The 14,615-nt window shown below is 40.5% G+C and overlaps 1 protein-coding gene across 5 annotated transcripts in view; it reads right to left on the reverse strand.

The window, feature by feature from the left end:
* Nucleotides 1-14,615, reverse strand: part of CELSR1 (cadherin EGF LAG seven-pass G-type receptor 1) — a 172,534-nt gene that overhangs the window by 74,317 nt on the left and 83,602 nt on the right. For all 5 annotated transcript variants that reach the window (XM_060279376.1, XM_060279378.1, XM_060279377.1 and 2 more), the window contains exon 5: nucleotides 12,717-12,805. In XM_060279376.1, the coding sequence (XP_060135359.1) occupies nucleotides 12,717-12,805 (89 nt within the window). The remainder of the gene's footprint in view (nucleotides 1-12,716; nucleotides 12,806-14,615) is intronic.

The following is a 14,615-nucleotide window of genomic DNA, read 5'->3' on the forward strand; positions in this document are numbered from 1 at the left end:
CTCTTACGGTTTTGAACTTTGTCAAAGACTTGGAAAATTTATGTCTCGTAAACCATCCCCGTTTGAAAGCCATGGAAACACGGGCAGTGGTGGGGAATCATCTCTGTTACAAAGAAAGCTGATTTCTCTCTACCGCCAGCTGCCCTGCTGGATTACAGCTCACTTGACCAGTGGGTGATAATGAAAAATATCCTGCCACATATTAACTGCCACTAACAAAGAAATATTCTGAAGTAGGATTTCTCCCTGGTGGGAGAGTGTTACAATTTTTCTGTTTATGCATGGTTTGATAAAGTATGTGATCAAATGATTCTACTAAGATGGCTTGTGAATATTCCTGGTCTCTCCTTGTTCCATACAATTCTCAGAACCTAGGATGTTAGGCATTTGTCATCCTTTGCTCATTTTGAGCACCTGCTAGCTCCTCCTCCTACAGGCCGTAGATGAGCAGCCTAGGAATAAAGGGAATCTAATTCCTGGCTTGCAAAGGAGGGAGAAGGAGCTTCCTGGAGATGAAGACTGCTGGGATTGTCAGACTCCCAAGCCCTTTCACAGACGCTGTTTGCACTGATTCCGTTTGTCACTTCTGGCACCTATTTTGAAACTCTACATATTTCCAGAATCCTGTAGGTCTGAAGTAAAGTTATTCCAATGCTAAAATGACCACATGGGTATGCTTACATATTAATAGTTGGTATTCACAAAGATCCATGGATGCACATATGCATGTAAAATCTGAGTACAGTGATACCTCGGGTTACAAACGCTTCAGGTTACAAACTCTTCGGGTTACAAACTCCGCTAACCCGGAAAGTAGTACCTTAGGTTGAGAACTTTGCCCCAGGATGAGAACGGAAATCGTGCGCCGGTGACGCGGCGTCAGCGGGAGGCCCCATTAGCGAAGCACGCATCAGGTTAAGAATGGTTTCGGGTTAAGAATGGACCTCTGGAACGAATTAAGTTCGTAACTCGAGGTACCACTGTACTTTATTACAGTGGTACCTCTACTTACGAATGTTTCTACTTACGAATGGAGCTCTGTCCGCCATCTTGGATGCGGTTTAGATAGGATTTTTTCTACTTACGAATTTTTTCTCCCAATGCATTCCAATGGGATTCGACTTACAATTTTTTCCTACTTACAAATGCGGGTTTGGAACGCATTAAATTTGTAAGTAGAGGTACCACTGGTAGATGTAAACTTTAGAAGATTGTTGAGCAATCCATCCAGAAACCCAACATGGGCAAATTTTCTATGACAGTTCCAGAAAGTCTCTGTCCACTCCCCCTTCTCATTTATTCACTTGCTGCTGCCTTTTCTACCTAATCCTTCTTAGGAAAGCTCCTTGCAGGTGGCTTTCCATCTCAGGCACCCAGTTGCAGGATGCTTTCTTAATTTTCTCAAGGTGGAGGTGAAGCAGGCTGAGATGGTGGTGAAAAGGGAGGGAATGGACTGAACAACATTTGATTTGTCAAGATGCTTGTCTGTCACTTCAAGCCATGAAGATGAGCAGGCAGCACATCTGAAGAATGTGCTGTGATCACCCTCTATAGTGAGCAACCTTTATAATATTTATGTCTGTCTCCTTATTGTGTAATATTATTCATAGGAATATATATACATAGCCCCATCATAATAAGATTCTGTAGTTGCACAAGCATTAGGATCAAAGCAAAGATATTTTAGCTGCATAAGCACTAGAGTATGTGTTGCTAAGGTAAAGGTAAAGGGACCCCTGACCATTAGGTCCAGTCGTGACCGACTCTGGGGTTGCGCGCTCATCTCGCATTATTGGCCGAGGGAGCCGGCGTATAGCTTCCAGGTCATGTGGCCAGCATGACAAAGCCGCTTCTGGCAAACCAGAGCAGCACATGGAAACGCCGTTTACCTTCCCGCTGTAGCGGTACCTATTTATCTACTTGCATTTTGATGTGCTTTCGAACTGCTAGGTTGGCAGGAGCTGGGACCAAGCAACGGGAGCTCACCCCGTCCCAGGGATTCGAACCGCCGACCTTCTGATCAGCAAGCCCTAGGCTCAGTGGTTTAACCACAGCGCCACCTTGTTAGGGGAATATTTTTCCCCTTTCTACTGATGGTGGCAAACACAATGTTGTGCTAGCCTTTCAGGGGTGCTGGGCTGAAAGAGGAGTGAACATATGGGGCAGTTGCTGATCCCACAACCCTATTCTGAACCCCTGTGTAGTAGCATCAGTGAGCACCTATACACAACATTGGGTGAACAATCACCAGCATAGTATCTCTGAAGTAGTGGGGGGCAAATTGGAGTCATATAGGCCCTCTGATATTAAAAAGTTAATTTATAAGACTGAGCCTTTAGGAATCTCTTTCCAATAATCAGATGTGCATAAACCAATCTGCTACGTTTGAAAGAAAACCACCACACAGCAGGCCTGCACAGTGATATCGTATATAATACTGTTATTTTGAATTGCCATCCCCTTTATATCAAAGTGGTTATTTTACCAATTTACCAAGCACAAGTTTTCAAACAGCTGAAATATCCAATTTATAGACCATGTCTGTGACAGAAAACATTAACAAAGTTATAAAGTTCACATCCACATTCAATTCACACTCTGAAACAGATGTTATTTTCAGTCACAGCCTTGTTACAATAATCTTCTCCAATGATACTGTTTATGCAGATAATCCTTCTCAATCCTTTAATGAATTAGTTCTGAAGGCACTGGGACTAATATCTTTAATTCTATTTCTCTGACTACGATCTCTATTGGTGACAATTGCACCACAAATTGTGAAAATAATTGCATGTGGAATTTCAGCAAATCCTCATTTCAGATGTCATCCACAACTTTGTTATATGCTGCTGCTCCAGCCATCAAATGAAGCCATCACCTGACCAAGCTCTAGGGATCAAGACAATCAGGTGGAAAGTACCTTTATGGCTGCCTAGTCTTGAAATGTTCTTGAAGCACTACAGAATGAAGTTACAGACAGGCATCTGACACACTGCTGTATAGCAAATGGAAGACACTCCAGTGTGCTAAAATAACATTTCAAAACATACCTTGTGTTCTCTAATAATCTGATAATGTCTACGGCTATAACACTAAGCATATTAACCAGGAATAAATCTCACTAAACTCAACAATACTTATTTCTGACTAGATAAATATGTTTTTGATTAGTTTGTAAGATCTAAACTGGCAATCAAATTTAAGTATTTTCATCAAGGAATGGCTAAAAGTGCCAACCCAATAATGGTTAGTTATTCTGTGGATATTTAGCTGCAGCTACAAATGGAGGAATTATAATTCAGTGGCAGAACACCTGTTATGGATGCCAAGCAGACAATACTGGTTCCTATATTGTCACCATGCCTCACCCTCTTATTGATCAGTAAATAAAATTAGGACAAAACAGCTATACTACAGCTACATCATACAAAGATCCATTCACTGTTCAACTAGATTATAACTAATTAGGATACCCCTGTCCTTTAATGTTATAACAACATGTCACAAAGTTATTAGATTTGATTACGTGCACACTAATTCCTTACCAATTTAATACAAGTGCATGATTTTATCTGCATTCTGTAGATTGCCTTGAATTTTATCTGTTTTAAAAGGCATACAGATGAATTGAGCTAGAATTTGATTCACTTTCTTAGTAGTTTTGATTTCTGACTGCAAACTTGTAGTAATCTATACTGTGTTGTGCGTGTGGCATCATGTCTGCACAATATTGTATAATGACAGGATACTTCTAAGCACATGCAATAGGTGTATATCTTAGATGAACAGAATGTGTTCTGGGAGCTCCATCCAGATATAAGAATTTTAAGACTTGGCACCTATCAATTGATAGATGATTAAGCTTATATACCTTTAATACTTGTGTAGAAAGGAAAATCCCCTTCATGGATCAATGCCTTGTCGTGGCGAAGGGGCTTGAATAACTCAGAGAAGCTATGAGCTATGCCATGCAGGGCCACCCAAGATGGACAGGTCATAGTGGAGAGTTTTGACTAAACGTGATCCACCTGGAGAAGGAACTGGCAAGCCACTCCAGTATCCCTGCCAAGAAAACTCCATGGACAAAGACAACAGGCATATAAAAGTTATGACGCTGGAAGATGAGCCCCTCAGGTCGGAAGGCGTCCAACATGCTACTGAGGAAGAGCGGAGGACAAGTACAAGTAGATTCAGAGCTGATGAAGCGGCTGGGCCAAAGCCGAAAGGACGCTCAGTTGCGGATATGCCTGGAAGCGAAAGGAAAGTCCGATGCTGTAAAGAAAAATATTGCATAGGAACCTGGAATGTAAGAACCATGAGTGGAGGTAAGCTGGATGTGGTCAAAAATGAGATGACAAGAATAAATATTGACATCCTGGGCATCAGTGAACTAAAATGGAAGGGAATGGGCGAATTCAGTTCGGGTGACTATCATATCTACTACTGTGGGCAAGAATCCTGTAGCAGAAATGGAGTGGCCCTCATAGTCAACAAAAGAGTGGCAAAAGCTGTAATGGGATGCAATCTCAAAAATGACAGAATGATCTCGATACGAATCCAAGGCAGACCTTTTAACATCACAGTAATCCAAGTTTATGCACCAACTACCCGTGCTGAAGAAAGTGAAATTGACCAATTCTATGAAGACTTACAACACCTTCTAGAAATGACACCAAAGAAGGATGTTCTTCTCATTACAGGGGATTGGAATGCTAAAGTAGGGAATCAAGAGATAAAAGGAACAACTGGCAAGTTTGGCCTTGGAGTTCAAAATGAAGCAGGGCAAAGGCTAATAGAGTTCTGTCAAGAGAACAAGCTGGTCATCACAAACACTCTCTTCCAACAACACAAGAGACGACTCTACACATGGATATCACCAAATGGGCAGCATCGAAATCAGATTGATTATATTCTCTGCAGCCAAAGATGGAGAAGCTCTATACAGTCAGCAAAAACAAGACCTGGAGCTGACTGTAACTCAGATCATCAGCTTCTTATAGCAAAATTCCAGCTTAAACTGAAGAAAGTAGGAAAAAGCACTGGGCCAGTAAGATACAATCTGAATCAAATCACTTATGAATACACAGTGGAAGTGAGGAACAGGTTTAAGGATTTAGATTTGGTGGACAGAGTGCCTGAAGAACTATGGATGGAGGCTCGTAACATTATACAGGAGGCAGCAACGAAAACCATCCCAAGGAAAAGGAAATGCAAGAAAGCAAAATGGCTATCCAACGAGGCCTTACAAATAGCGGAGGAGAGGAGGCAAGCAAAATGCAAGGGAGATAGGGAAAGATACAGGAAACTGAATGCAGATTTCCAAAAAACAGCAAGGAGAGACAAGAGGGTCTTCTTAAATGAGCAATGCAAAGAAATAGAGGAAAACAATAGAATGGGGAAAACCAGAGATCTGTTCAAGAAAATTGGAGATATGAAAGGAACATTTCGTACAAAGATTACCATAATCAAGGACAAAAGTGGTAAGGACCTAACAGAAGCAGAAGACATCAAGAAGAGGTGGCAAGAATACACAGAGGAATTATACCAGAAAGATATGGAGGTCTCGTACACCCCAGGTAGTGTGGTTGCTGACCTTGAGCCAGACATCTTGGAGAGTGAAGTCAAATGGGCCTTAGAAAGCACTGCTAATAACAAGGCCAGTGGAAGTGATGATATTCCAGCTGAACTATTTAAAATTTTAAAAGATGATGCTGTTAAGGTGCTACACCCAATATGCCAGCAAGTTTGGAAAACTCAGCAATGGCCAGAGGATTGGAGAAGATCAGTCTACATCCCAATTCCAAAGAAGGGCAGTGCCAAAGAATGCTCCAACTACCGCACAATTGCGCTCATTTCACACGCTAGCAAGGTTATGCTTAAAATTCTACAAGGCAGGCTTAGGCAGTATGTGGATCGAGAACTCCCAGAAGTGCAAGCTGGATTTCGAAAGGGCAGAGGAACCAGAGACCAAATAGCAAACATGCGCTGGATTATGGAGAAAGCTAGAGAGTTCCAGAAAAACGTCTACTTCTGCTTCATTGACTATGCAAAAGCCTTTGACTGTGTCGACCACAGCAAACTATGGCAAGTTCTTAAAGAAATGGGAGTGCCTGATCACCTCATCTGTCTCCTGAGAAATCTCTATGTGGGACAAGAAGCTACAGTTAGAACTGGATATGGAACAACTGAGTGGTTCAAAATTGGGAAAGGAGTACGACAAGGTTGTATATTGTCTCCCTGCTTATTTAACTTATATGCAGAATTCATCATGCGAAAGGCTGGACTAGATGAATCCCAAGCTGGAATTAAGATTGCCGGAAGAAATATCAACAACCTCAGATATGCAGATGACACAACCTTGATGGCAGAAAGCGAGGAGGAATTAAAGAACCTTTTAATGAGGGTGAAAGAGGAGAGCGCAACATATGGTCTGAAGCTCAACATCAAAAAAACCAAGATCATGGCCACTGGTCCCATCACCTCCTGGCAAATAGAAGGGGAAGAAATGGAGGCAGTGAGAGATTTTACTTTCTTGGGCTCCTTGATCACTGCAGATGGTGACAGCAGTCACGAAATTAAAAGACGCCTGCTTCTTGGGAGAAAAGCAATGACAAACCTAGACAGCATCTTAAAAAGCAGAGACATCACTTTGCCGACAAAGGTCCGTATAGTTAAAGCTATGGTTTTCCCAGTAGTGATGTATGGAAGTGAGAGCTGGACCATAAAGAAGGCTGATCGCCGAAGAATTGATGCTTTTGAATTATGGTGCTGGAGGAGACTCTTGAGAGTCCCATGGACTGCAAGAAGATCAAACCTATCAATTCTTAAGGAAATCAGCCCTGAGTGCTCCCTGGAAGGACAGATCGTGAAGCTGAGGCTCCAATACTTTGGCCACCTCATGAGAAGAGAAGAATCCTTGGAAAAGACCCTGATGTTGGGAAAGATTGAGGGCACTAGGAGAAGGGGACGACAGAGGACAAGATGTTTGGACAGTGTTCTTGAAGCTACGAACATGAGTTTGACCAAACTGCGGGAGGCAGTGCAAGACAGGAGTGCCTGGCGTGCTATGGTCCATGGGGTCACGAAGAGTCGGACACGACTAAACGACTAAACAACAACAACAGAAAGGAAAATACTAGCAGTTGCGGGTTATCTTAGGGCTGTGGCGGTGGTTGAAATTCTTCCTACCTAGGTACTGTAGACTCAGAATCCTTATACTAGACTCGTTCTGGCAAGCTGTTAAGACACATCAACAGTAAGCATTCTTGCATGCACACATGTTCTCTCTAGGCATCTAGAGAGACAGGGAATCACAATGATTCATTGCTTTGGCTATTTTGCATCCTTTGCAAAGAGGATTAAGTCTCCACCTCAACCATCCCCTGGGATTGTGACATACACCCGACCTTTACCTTTATTGTAAAGTAACTGTTGCCACCACACTTAAGACTTTGAATGTTCATTTCTCCAGTTTACAGGTTGTGGGAAGGGAGAACAAAAAAGTTCTTGCTATTGTATTGCCACAGTAGAACATGCTCCTCCTTAACCTCTTCTGGGGAAAGTGGCTAGAATGAATTGCCAGTGAGGGGCTGGAGTACAGCTGCAGTGTTTGTTTCATGATAACTTGTTTAAGTCGCCACTATGGACACCTTCTGGAAAGAGCTCACTGCTCCTTAAAAGTCCTTTCAGTAAAAGTAGCCTAGCTGTGTGGATTCTTCTGACTGCTGGCTTTTATTTCCTTGTAAGCTGGGCACATTACTACACATTGTGTAGTGAAGGTGTGGCTGGCCACAGATCTCTCTTCAACTTTACATCTGCATATGAATCTAATTAGACTGTGATTTTTTTTTATCCACTAGGCAAACTGCTAATCTAAACTATCTGGAATAAAAGGTTCTAGGTTGGTCGATGACTTTTCAACAAATTAAAGGTATATTAATTCCAAAACACAAATATCATTACTATTAATAACTCAGAAGTCAATTCTAACTGGCACATACTCGGATTGCAATCTAAACAATTACCCTGGCATTTACCTATGACGTTAGACAGCATTGTTTTCCAAAGGATAACAATGAGATAACTAGCAACTGGTATACAGTGGAGCAAATGATAATCTCAGAGGTACAGTATGACTGTGGTCACATAACAGGTGATTGCTACCGTATCATCATGCAAAACCTGTTTTCCAGAAGGAAGTGAGATAATCTATCTCTCAGTTGCAGAGGCAGCTAGGGCTGCAGGATATGTTATGCTACCACAAATGGATCTTGCATTTGTTGACTGGAGATTGCAGAGGTGTATTTTTTATATATGCTTTGCTCAAAACAAATTGCCCAATCAGCCTGTCAAGGCTGCTTTACATACCTACCAATGGAAAAACAAGCTGCAGAATTCTGTTGACTCTTACATAGCATGTTAGGATTTAAGAGGCTACTCTCTAATTTTCTTTAAGTGTATGCAATTGTTAGTATTCGTTCAAATTGTGTAATTTGTTTGGGCATTCCCATGAAAAAAAGACATGCTCAATTTAATTTTGGATAAAGCTTCACTTTGTATTAAAGAAAAGATAATTTAGTTGGTAGATTAAAGATAACATGATTCATAGCAAGGGGATTTGGAAGCACATCAAAGATTTTAATTTAAAAAACTCCTGCTCCACAAAATAGAGTCAAAGTCCTGTTTTCCTTTCAAGACTCATTGCAGGTGGTGTAATAAGTTAAAGATACCTGTGAAGCTTTGAAACTTTACAATGTAATTCATCCAAAGTGGAAACACTGGAATTTAGATGCACTACGTAAGGGAATGAAATTCTTCCAAGTTTTAAGGAGGTGCATTTGTGATTAAGGGATCTTTGTAGCAATTGTGTCTCACCTCAAATGTTATGAAAAACAACAAAATGTTATATTTGCCTATTTGTACCATCATGAATTTCCATCAGTTTTTAAAAATAGTATAGTGTCAGGGCGCAGTGTTGCTTTCTCATATCCCCCTCTCCCCCTGAACTGCTTAACTGCCTAGCCGTTTCTCTGACCTCCAAACCTCCCCCTCCACCATACTCTGGTCCGACACTTCTAACATTCCCCAGTGCTGCTGTGAGCTGTCAGCATCCCCCGCTCCCCTCTCCACTGCAAGAGCCTCAACACCGCCTTCAGATTGACACTCAGAACTGACATCATCCTGGAGCTCAGGCACCATTCCGCTGGGCTCCGTGCTGATTCCTGGTGTACCCCTGACATATAGTAAAAAATGAAACTGATACTGGAGGTTTCCCCGGTGGTCACCTGTCTATCTGACTGCTCTTAGAGTAAAGCTATTTTGAAAATCTCTCCCTCTCTCTCTCGTATATATTTGTGTGTGAAATACACACACACACACACAAACACACAAACACACACAACTTGAAGAGATGCTAGTTATTACAAGTGTTTCAGAGAGAGTGCCCTGTAAATAGATCAGCATATAGATAAATGCAAATATGTTTAGAACTTGTCTTGCCTTGGTTGCAAACACTGGCTATATAACATAGTACTGTATTGAACCATTTTAGTAGAACAGAGATGAAATATACAGGAAGAACGACGTTTAAACAGAAATTCAGAATGGTAAGGTATGAGATTTGCTGGGAGAGGAAGGAGAAAGCAATAAAGAGACCTAGAAATAATGCAGATTTGAAATTAATAGAAAAGCTACCTTACTTTCAAACCTGCTCTATTTATGCAGTTTAAGTAGAGCAATACACTGGAGTTATTATTATGTGTCTGAGTTGTATCAAGTTTAGACATAACATGCATTTATCTTGGCACAACCCATAATCCCTAAATTATCTATGTCTTAGCAAACCCCTCATAGTGCTTTTAAAAAAATCTTAGTCCTCCTTAAAACAAGAGTCTGCCAATGAATTGCCTCCAAAAACATACCACTGGAGGCAAAAGTGCAGGTCTCTGCCTCAGTCACACAGGGGAAGGAATCCTTATGAGAAAAGGGGAGCAGAAGGCAGGGTTGTGGCTTAGCCTTTCTTCAATCACCCACCCAGCAGAGGCTAGTGCACACTGCATGTGTGCCAACAATACACCAAAAGGCCACTAGAGCTTCTGTTGCCTCTGAGAGAACCAGAAGCTTCCTCTATTGTTTCTAGTTAGATTCAATAGGCAGTTGCTTCAATGCAATAATTCCGTAGCATCGTCCTAACAAGGTTTCAGGAAGATCCACCAGAACCAAGCCTTCTTCAGATCCCACCATTTGAGGTATGGAGGATGACTATTTGCTGGTGGGACTACCAACTGTGGAATGTCTTCCCCAGATGAGCTTACTTCAGTGCCAGGAAAATGACTTTTTATTTTATTTTCCCAGTCTTTTTCATCCTCTGTAAATTGAATAAGAGTTTGGATTTGATATCCCGCTTTATCACTACCCTAAGGAGTCTCAAATCGGCTAACAATCTCCTTTCCCTTCCTCCCCCACAACAAACACTCTGTGAGGTGAGTGAGGCTGAGAGACTTCAGAGAAAATTGCCTTTGTTTGTTTGTTTTTATTTTGCAGACTACTCTACTCTTTGACCCCCCTCTTTGGGACCCTGTAAGTTACCTCTTTGGCCCTTTTATCGACTCATGTGGGACCAACATGGGTAGCTGGCCCTGATGAATACTTGAGGTTCCTGACCCCTATGGTTGTAATTCGTGGGCAATCATTTAATTTTATCCTGATTCTTATTTTTAAGCTGTATTTTAATCAATTGTTTGATTGTGTTTTAATGCATTTGATATTTGATGTTAGCCGCTCTGAGCCCAATCTTGGCCGGGGAGGGCGGGGTATAAATAAAAATTTACTTACTTACTTACTTACTTACTTACTTACTTACTTACCTACCATATAGTGGTGTTCTAATGCTTTTGTTTTAATCTGCTTTATTGCAATTTTAACTTCATGTACATAACCTGTTGCAGGGTGAGGAATTAAGTAAATAAAAGCTAGACATCTGCCTGGCATGTGACTGTGATCTGATCCTGAGACTGCTCACACCAATTTCGTTCTCAAAGCAGCATATTAATTTACTTGAGCTCAGAGAGACAGAATCTGGTTTTTAGAATAGGCGCAAAATTAGCTTGTACACAAAATTTGCAAAGCATTTCCCCTCCTATTTTCAAACATGAATAATTATACTGCTAAGAGACATTTATCACTTGGGGGTGGGGAGAGCAAAAGAATCATGAAAATGAGACAAAGGTTTATTTTTAACCAGTGTGTGGGATCACTTTCCTTTTTAAAGAATACCCTGGAGCTGTCTCAAGTCCTTATCTTTTTGGCAGCTGCTTAGAATTCTAAACCAACAACCATGCTAAGAAATCCAGACTTCAGCTGATATATACTCCTTTTCCCAGGCTTCTTGGCCAATGGGCAGGAATGGCTCCAGCAAAAGAACTATGGATTACTCTATCATCTGTCATTTTATCAGCTTTCTATTAAAGCTACTTTCTGAAATAACACCCAAACACAGAGTGTTTCTTACAGATTGTAAGGAAATTTATCACAGAGTCCAAGCACACAGATGAAACAAGCTACAAATATTTTTCTAATTGTATGGCAGTGAGGCAAAATAAGCAAAATAAGACTGAAAATAAAAATACACGCAGGAATGGGCAAGTTTCCTTCATAAAAGAACTTAAAGCAGTGGAATTGCTCATTTTGTTCACACGCTAAACCATGGCTGAGGGTAGAGATGTGAAGGCCTGGAAAAAACCCCAGAAAAATTGAAAAAAATAAAAAATAGATTATGGAATGTTTTATTTTAACATGATGAATAAAATATTTTGAGATAAGTGCCATGAAGCCAGATCCACCCAAACAGAGCTATCACCAAGGTTCATTAAATGAACACACATATATTACTACTTATAACAAGATACATAATTGAACAATGTAAGAGAAACACCAAACCTTATCCACCAATTAAACCCTTCAGAATGTGCAACAGGTAACATTTTACTTGAAATGCGGACTCAAGATTATATATTTCTTAAAACCTCAGAGACAACATGGTAGAGCCTGATGCTTTATAAGTGGCAATTATTTGCTATTATCTTCAGTCTAAATTGTTAAATTGAAAATGGCATTCAGCCAATGAATTCAGAACTATTTCTTTGTTTATGTTGGTTTTTTTCTGGATATTTACCAGCTTTTGACTTAATTATGCTACAAATACAGCAGCAGCAACAACAAAAAGAATCTGAATAATTGCTCTCTTTACGTTTAAAAATAAAGAAAGGCTTCCCCTGAATCATCAGTTTCTCATGACAGGAGGAGTTCAGTGCACAAAACAGCTCTTACTCTCACAAGTTGAAACCCATATTGTTCATTTAAAGGAGGATGCTGATCTGTATGCAACCTGCTGGACTTGATTTTCTAAGGCTTTACATAGACTTTAATGTACCACTGCCTAGTGGACAGCAGCCATGGCAGCCTCACTGGCAGAGACACGGAATCTTACACCAACAGTGCTAAGGGTTAGAGCCAGCCGCTCTATTGTTCTTTTACAGCAGGGAGTATTACGGTATGTCTCAAATAAAAACTTCCATTCCAGAAAAATGCTTTGGCTAAATGTAGGTCCACTGTACAAGTCTAAAGACTGGCTCTGGTTTTCTTGAGCAAATAAGCTGGCAAATTTGAATGAAGAAGAATTCAGTTCACAAAAATATATCCAAAACATGTTGCCTTACCTTGTTATAGTACTGCACCTGGACAGAGTGCCACTGCCCATCACTAACCCCTCCTGGAACAAAGGGGGCAACTGTCGTAGTGGTTTCCCCTGAAAGGTTGCATGAAAGAGAAAGAAAAACAGTCACCTTAAAAAGTTCCACCACACTCTCATCTTTGTAATTAACAAAAATGTTGATTAGCAGTTGAGGGAAAACTTTCCATTCTTCTTCCTGCACTTGACTGCATTGAGGGAAGGACTGGAGAGAGGGTTGCCTTTCTCCAATTTATGCATTCATTCATTCATTCATTCATCATTGGCATTGGCATCATTCTCACATCTAGAAAACAAACGCCAAGAAGGTACGGCCACTTAAATTCCTTCACAAATAAATGAAAACAAAATGACTAGCTGCAGAGTGTTTACTATAAACTTTGGCTTGCTATAAATTATGTTAATGCAAACAATATTCAAATTTGTTAATTACGCTCCTACAAATATAGAGAATTACACCCCCTATATCTAGTGTTCTGGTGCTTAAGAAGGTGGCAGTCCTCAAATTTTAACTAAAGAGTGAAAACACTTTTCCTGACAAAAGGTAAATATTTAGGGCAAATACAGATTGTGCAAACAGTTGTTACCCACAGAAAGAATGTGCATTTTTGTGGCTTTCTTGTTTTTCCAAGCTGGGGTCTTACAGGACTGTCAGATAAGGTGTTAGGGAACAAAGAAAACATTTTTCGCCCTAGAAAGCTCCAGGAGTTCTAACCTTGCAATTAATGGCATTGCTTCCTTTCTTTTCCGTTAAAATGTCTTTTAAAGATTGGATCCGATAAAGCAGAGAATGTCAGATTAATTGTGCATACCAGTACAACCAGCCTGGTGACTATTCACTGCTGTTCTGAGGTAAGAACAAACATCTACAGCAAAAGTACACAAGGGCCTGTCAAATTGGTCAGGCAGGGTTTGTTATGAATGACTACTTAGACAAAAGTTTCCATTAGAGAAGAATAAGAAAAGAAAAAAAACATTTAAAAAAACCTATACATACGATAAATCACTATATTTCTAGCTGTATTCATGCAAACATTTCCTTCAGTTTAACATACACACCTGCTCAGTTTATACAGACAGGCGTTAAACTGAAAGAGGAACACAAATACAGCTTCTTTTTAGAGGTTAGGCATTTCCTAATTTCTGCAACACTGACAAAAACAAACAATGCAAAAGTAAGGCTCCCCTTATCTCAGTCCCCCACAAAAAGAAAAGCTACTACCATAGTATGAAGCATTAAAGTTTCATTTCACAACAGTTGTAAAATATATGTGCTTGTCTTTAAATCAGTGACTACTTCCCAACTTCTGTTTATTTTACAACACTGGTTATTCAAACAAAGTGGAAACTGAAAGAATTTCTGTTTGCCCAAGGTAGAGCATCTGATTTTGGGCAGCCCCCACCCATTCTTTTATTCACTGCAGCCCACTACACCTCCTACATAATGTGCTCCTGGGAGCTGGGCAACCCTTGGGAACAGTTTGGTATATGGAATAGAATTCATACGTCTGGCTGGTGAAAACTGAATGCTCTGCCCCTGCCTTGCACAGTAGTAAGCCCTTTCCACACCACTGAATGCAACCCCATGAATTATATGTTGTGATTTTGCCCCATGTTGACCCTCAGAGGCGCTCATTAGCTGCAGGGTTGTCCAAATTCTACTGAACCCCAAGCAATTTTACCTCCTTCCATACTCAAGAATTTGTACATGTTGGTCTCGGTTGCTGAGATACTTTGTGACCTATATTTGCTCATATTACAGAATGCAACATGAATCAGATGTAAGGCTATGTGTCACTTATTTTATTAAAGGATAGTTTAAAAAATGATGCGCTGTATCTATTAGCATAAGGGTCTATGCCTGAGC

This window comes from Zootoca vivipara, chromosome 10 (assembly GCF_963506605.1).
Source record: "Zootoca vivipara chromosome 10, rZooViv1.1, whole genome shotgun sequence".
NCBI lineage: Eukaryota > Metazoa > Chordata > Lepidosauria > Squamata > Lacertidae > Zootoca > Zootoca vivipara.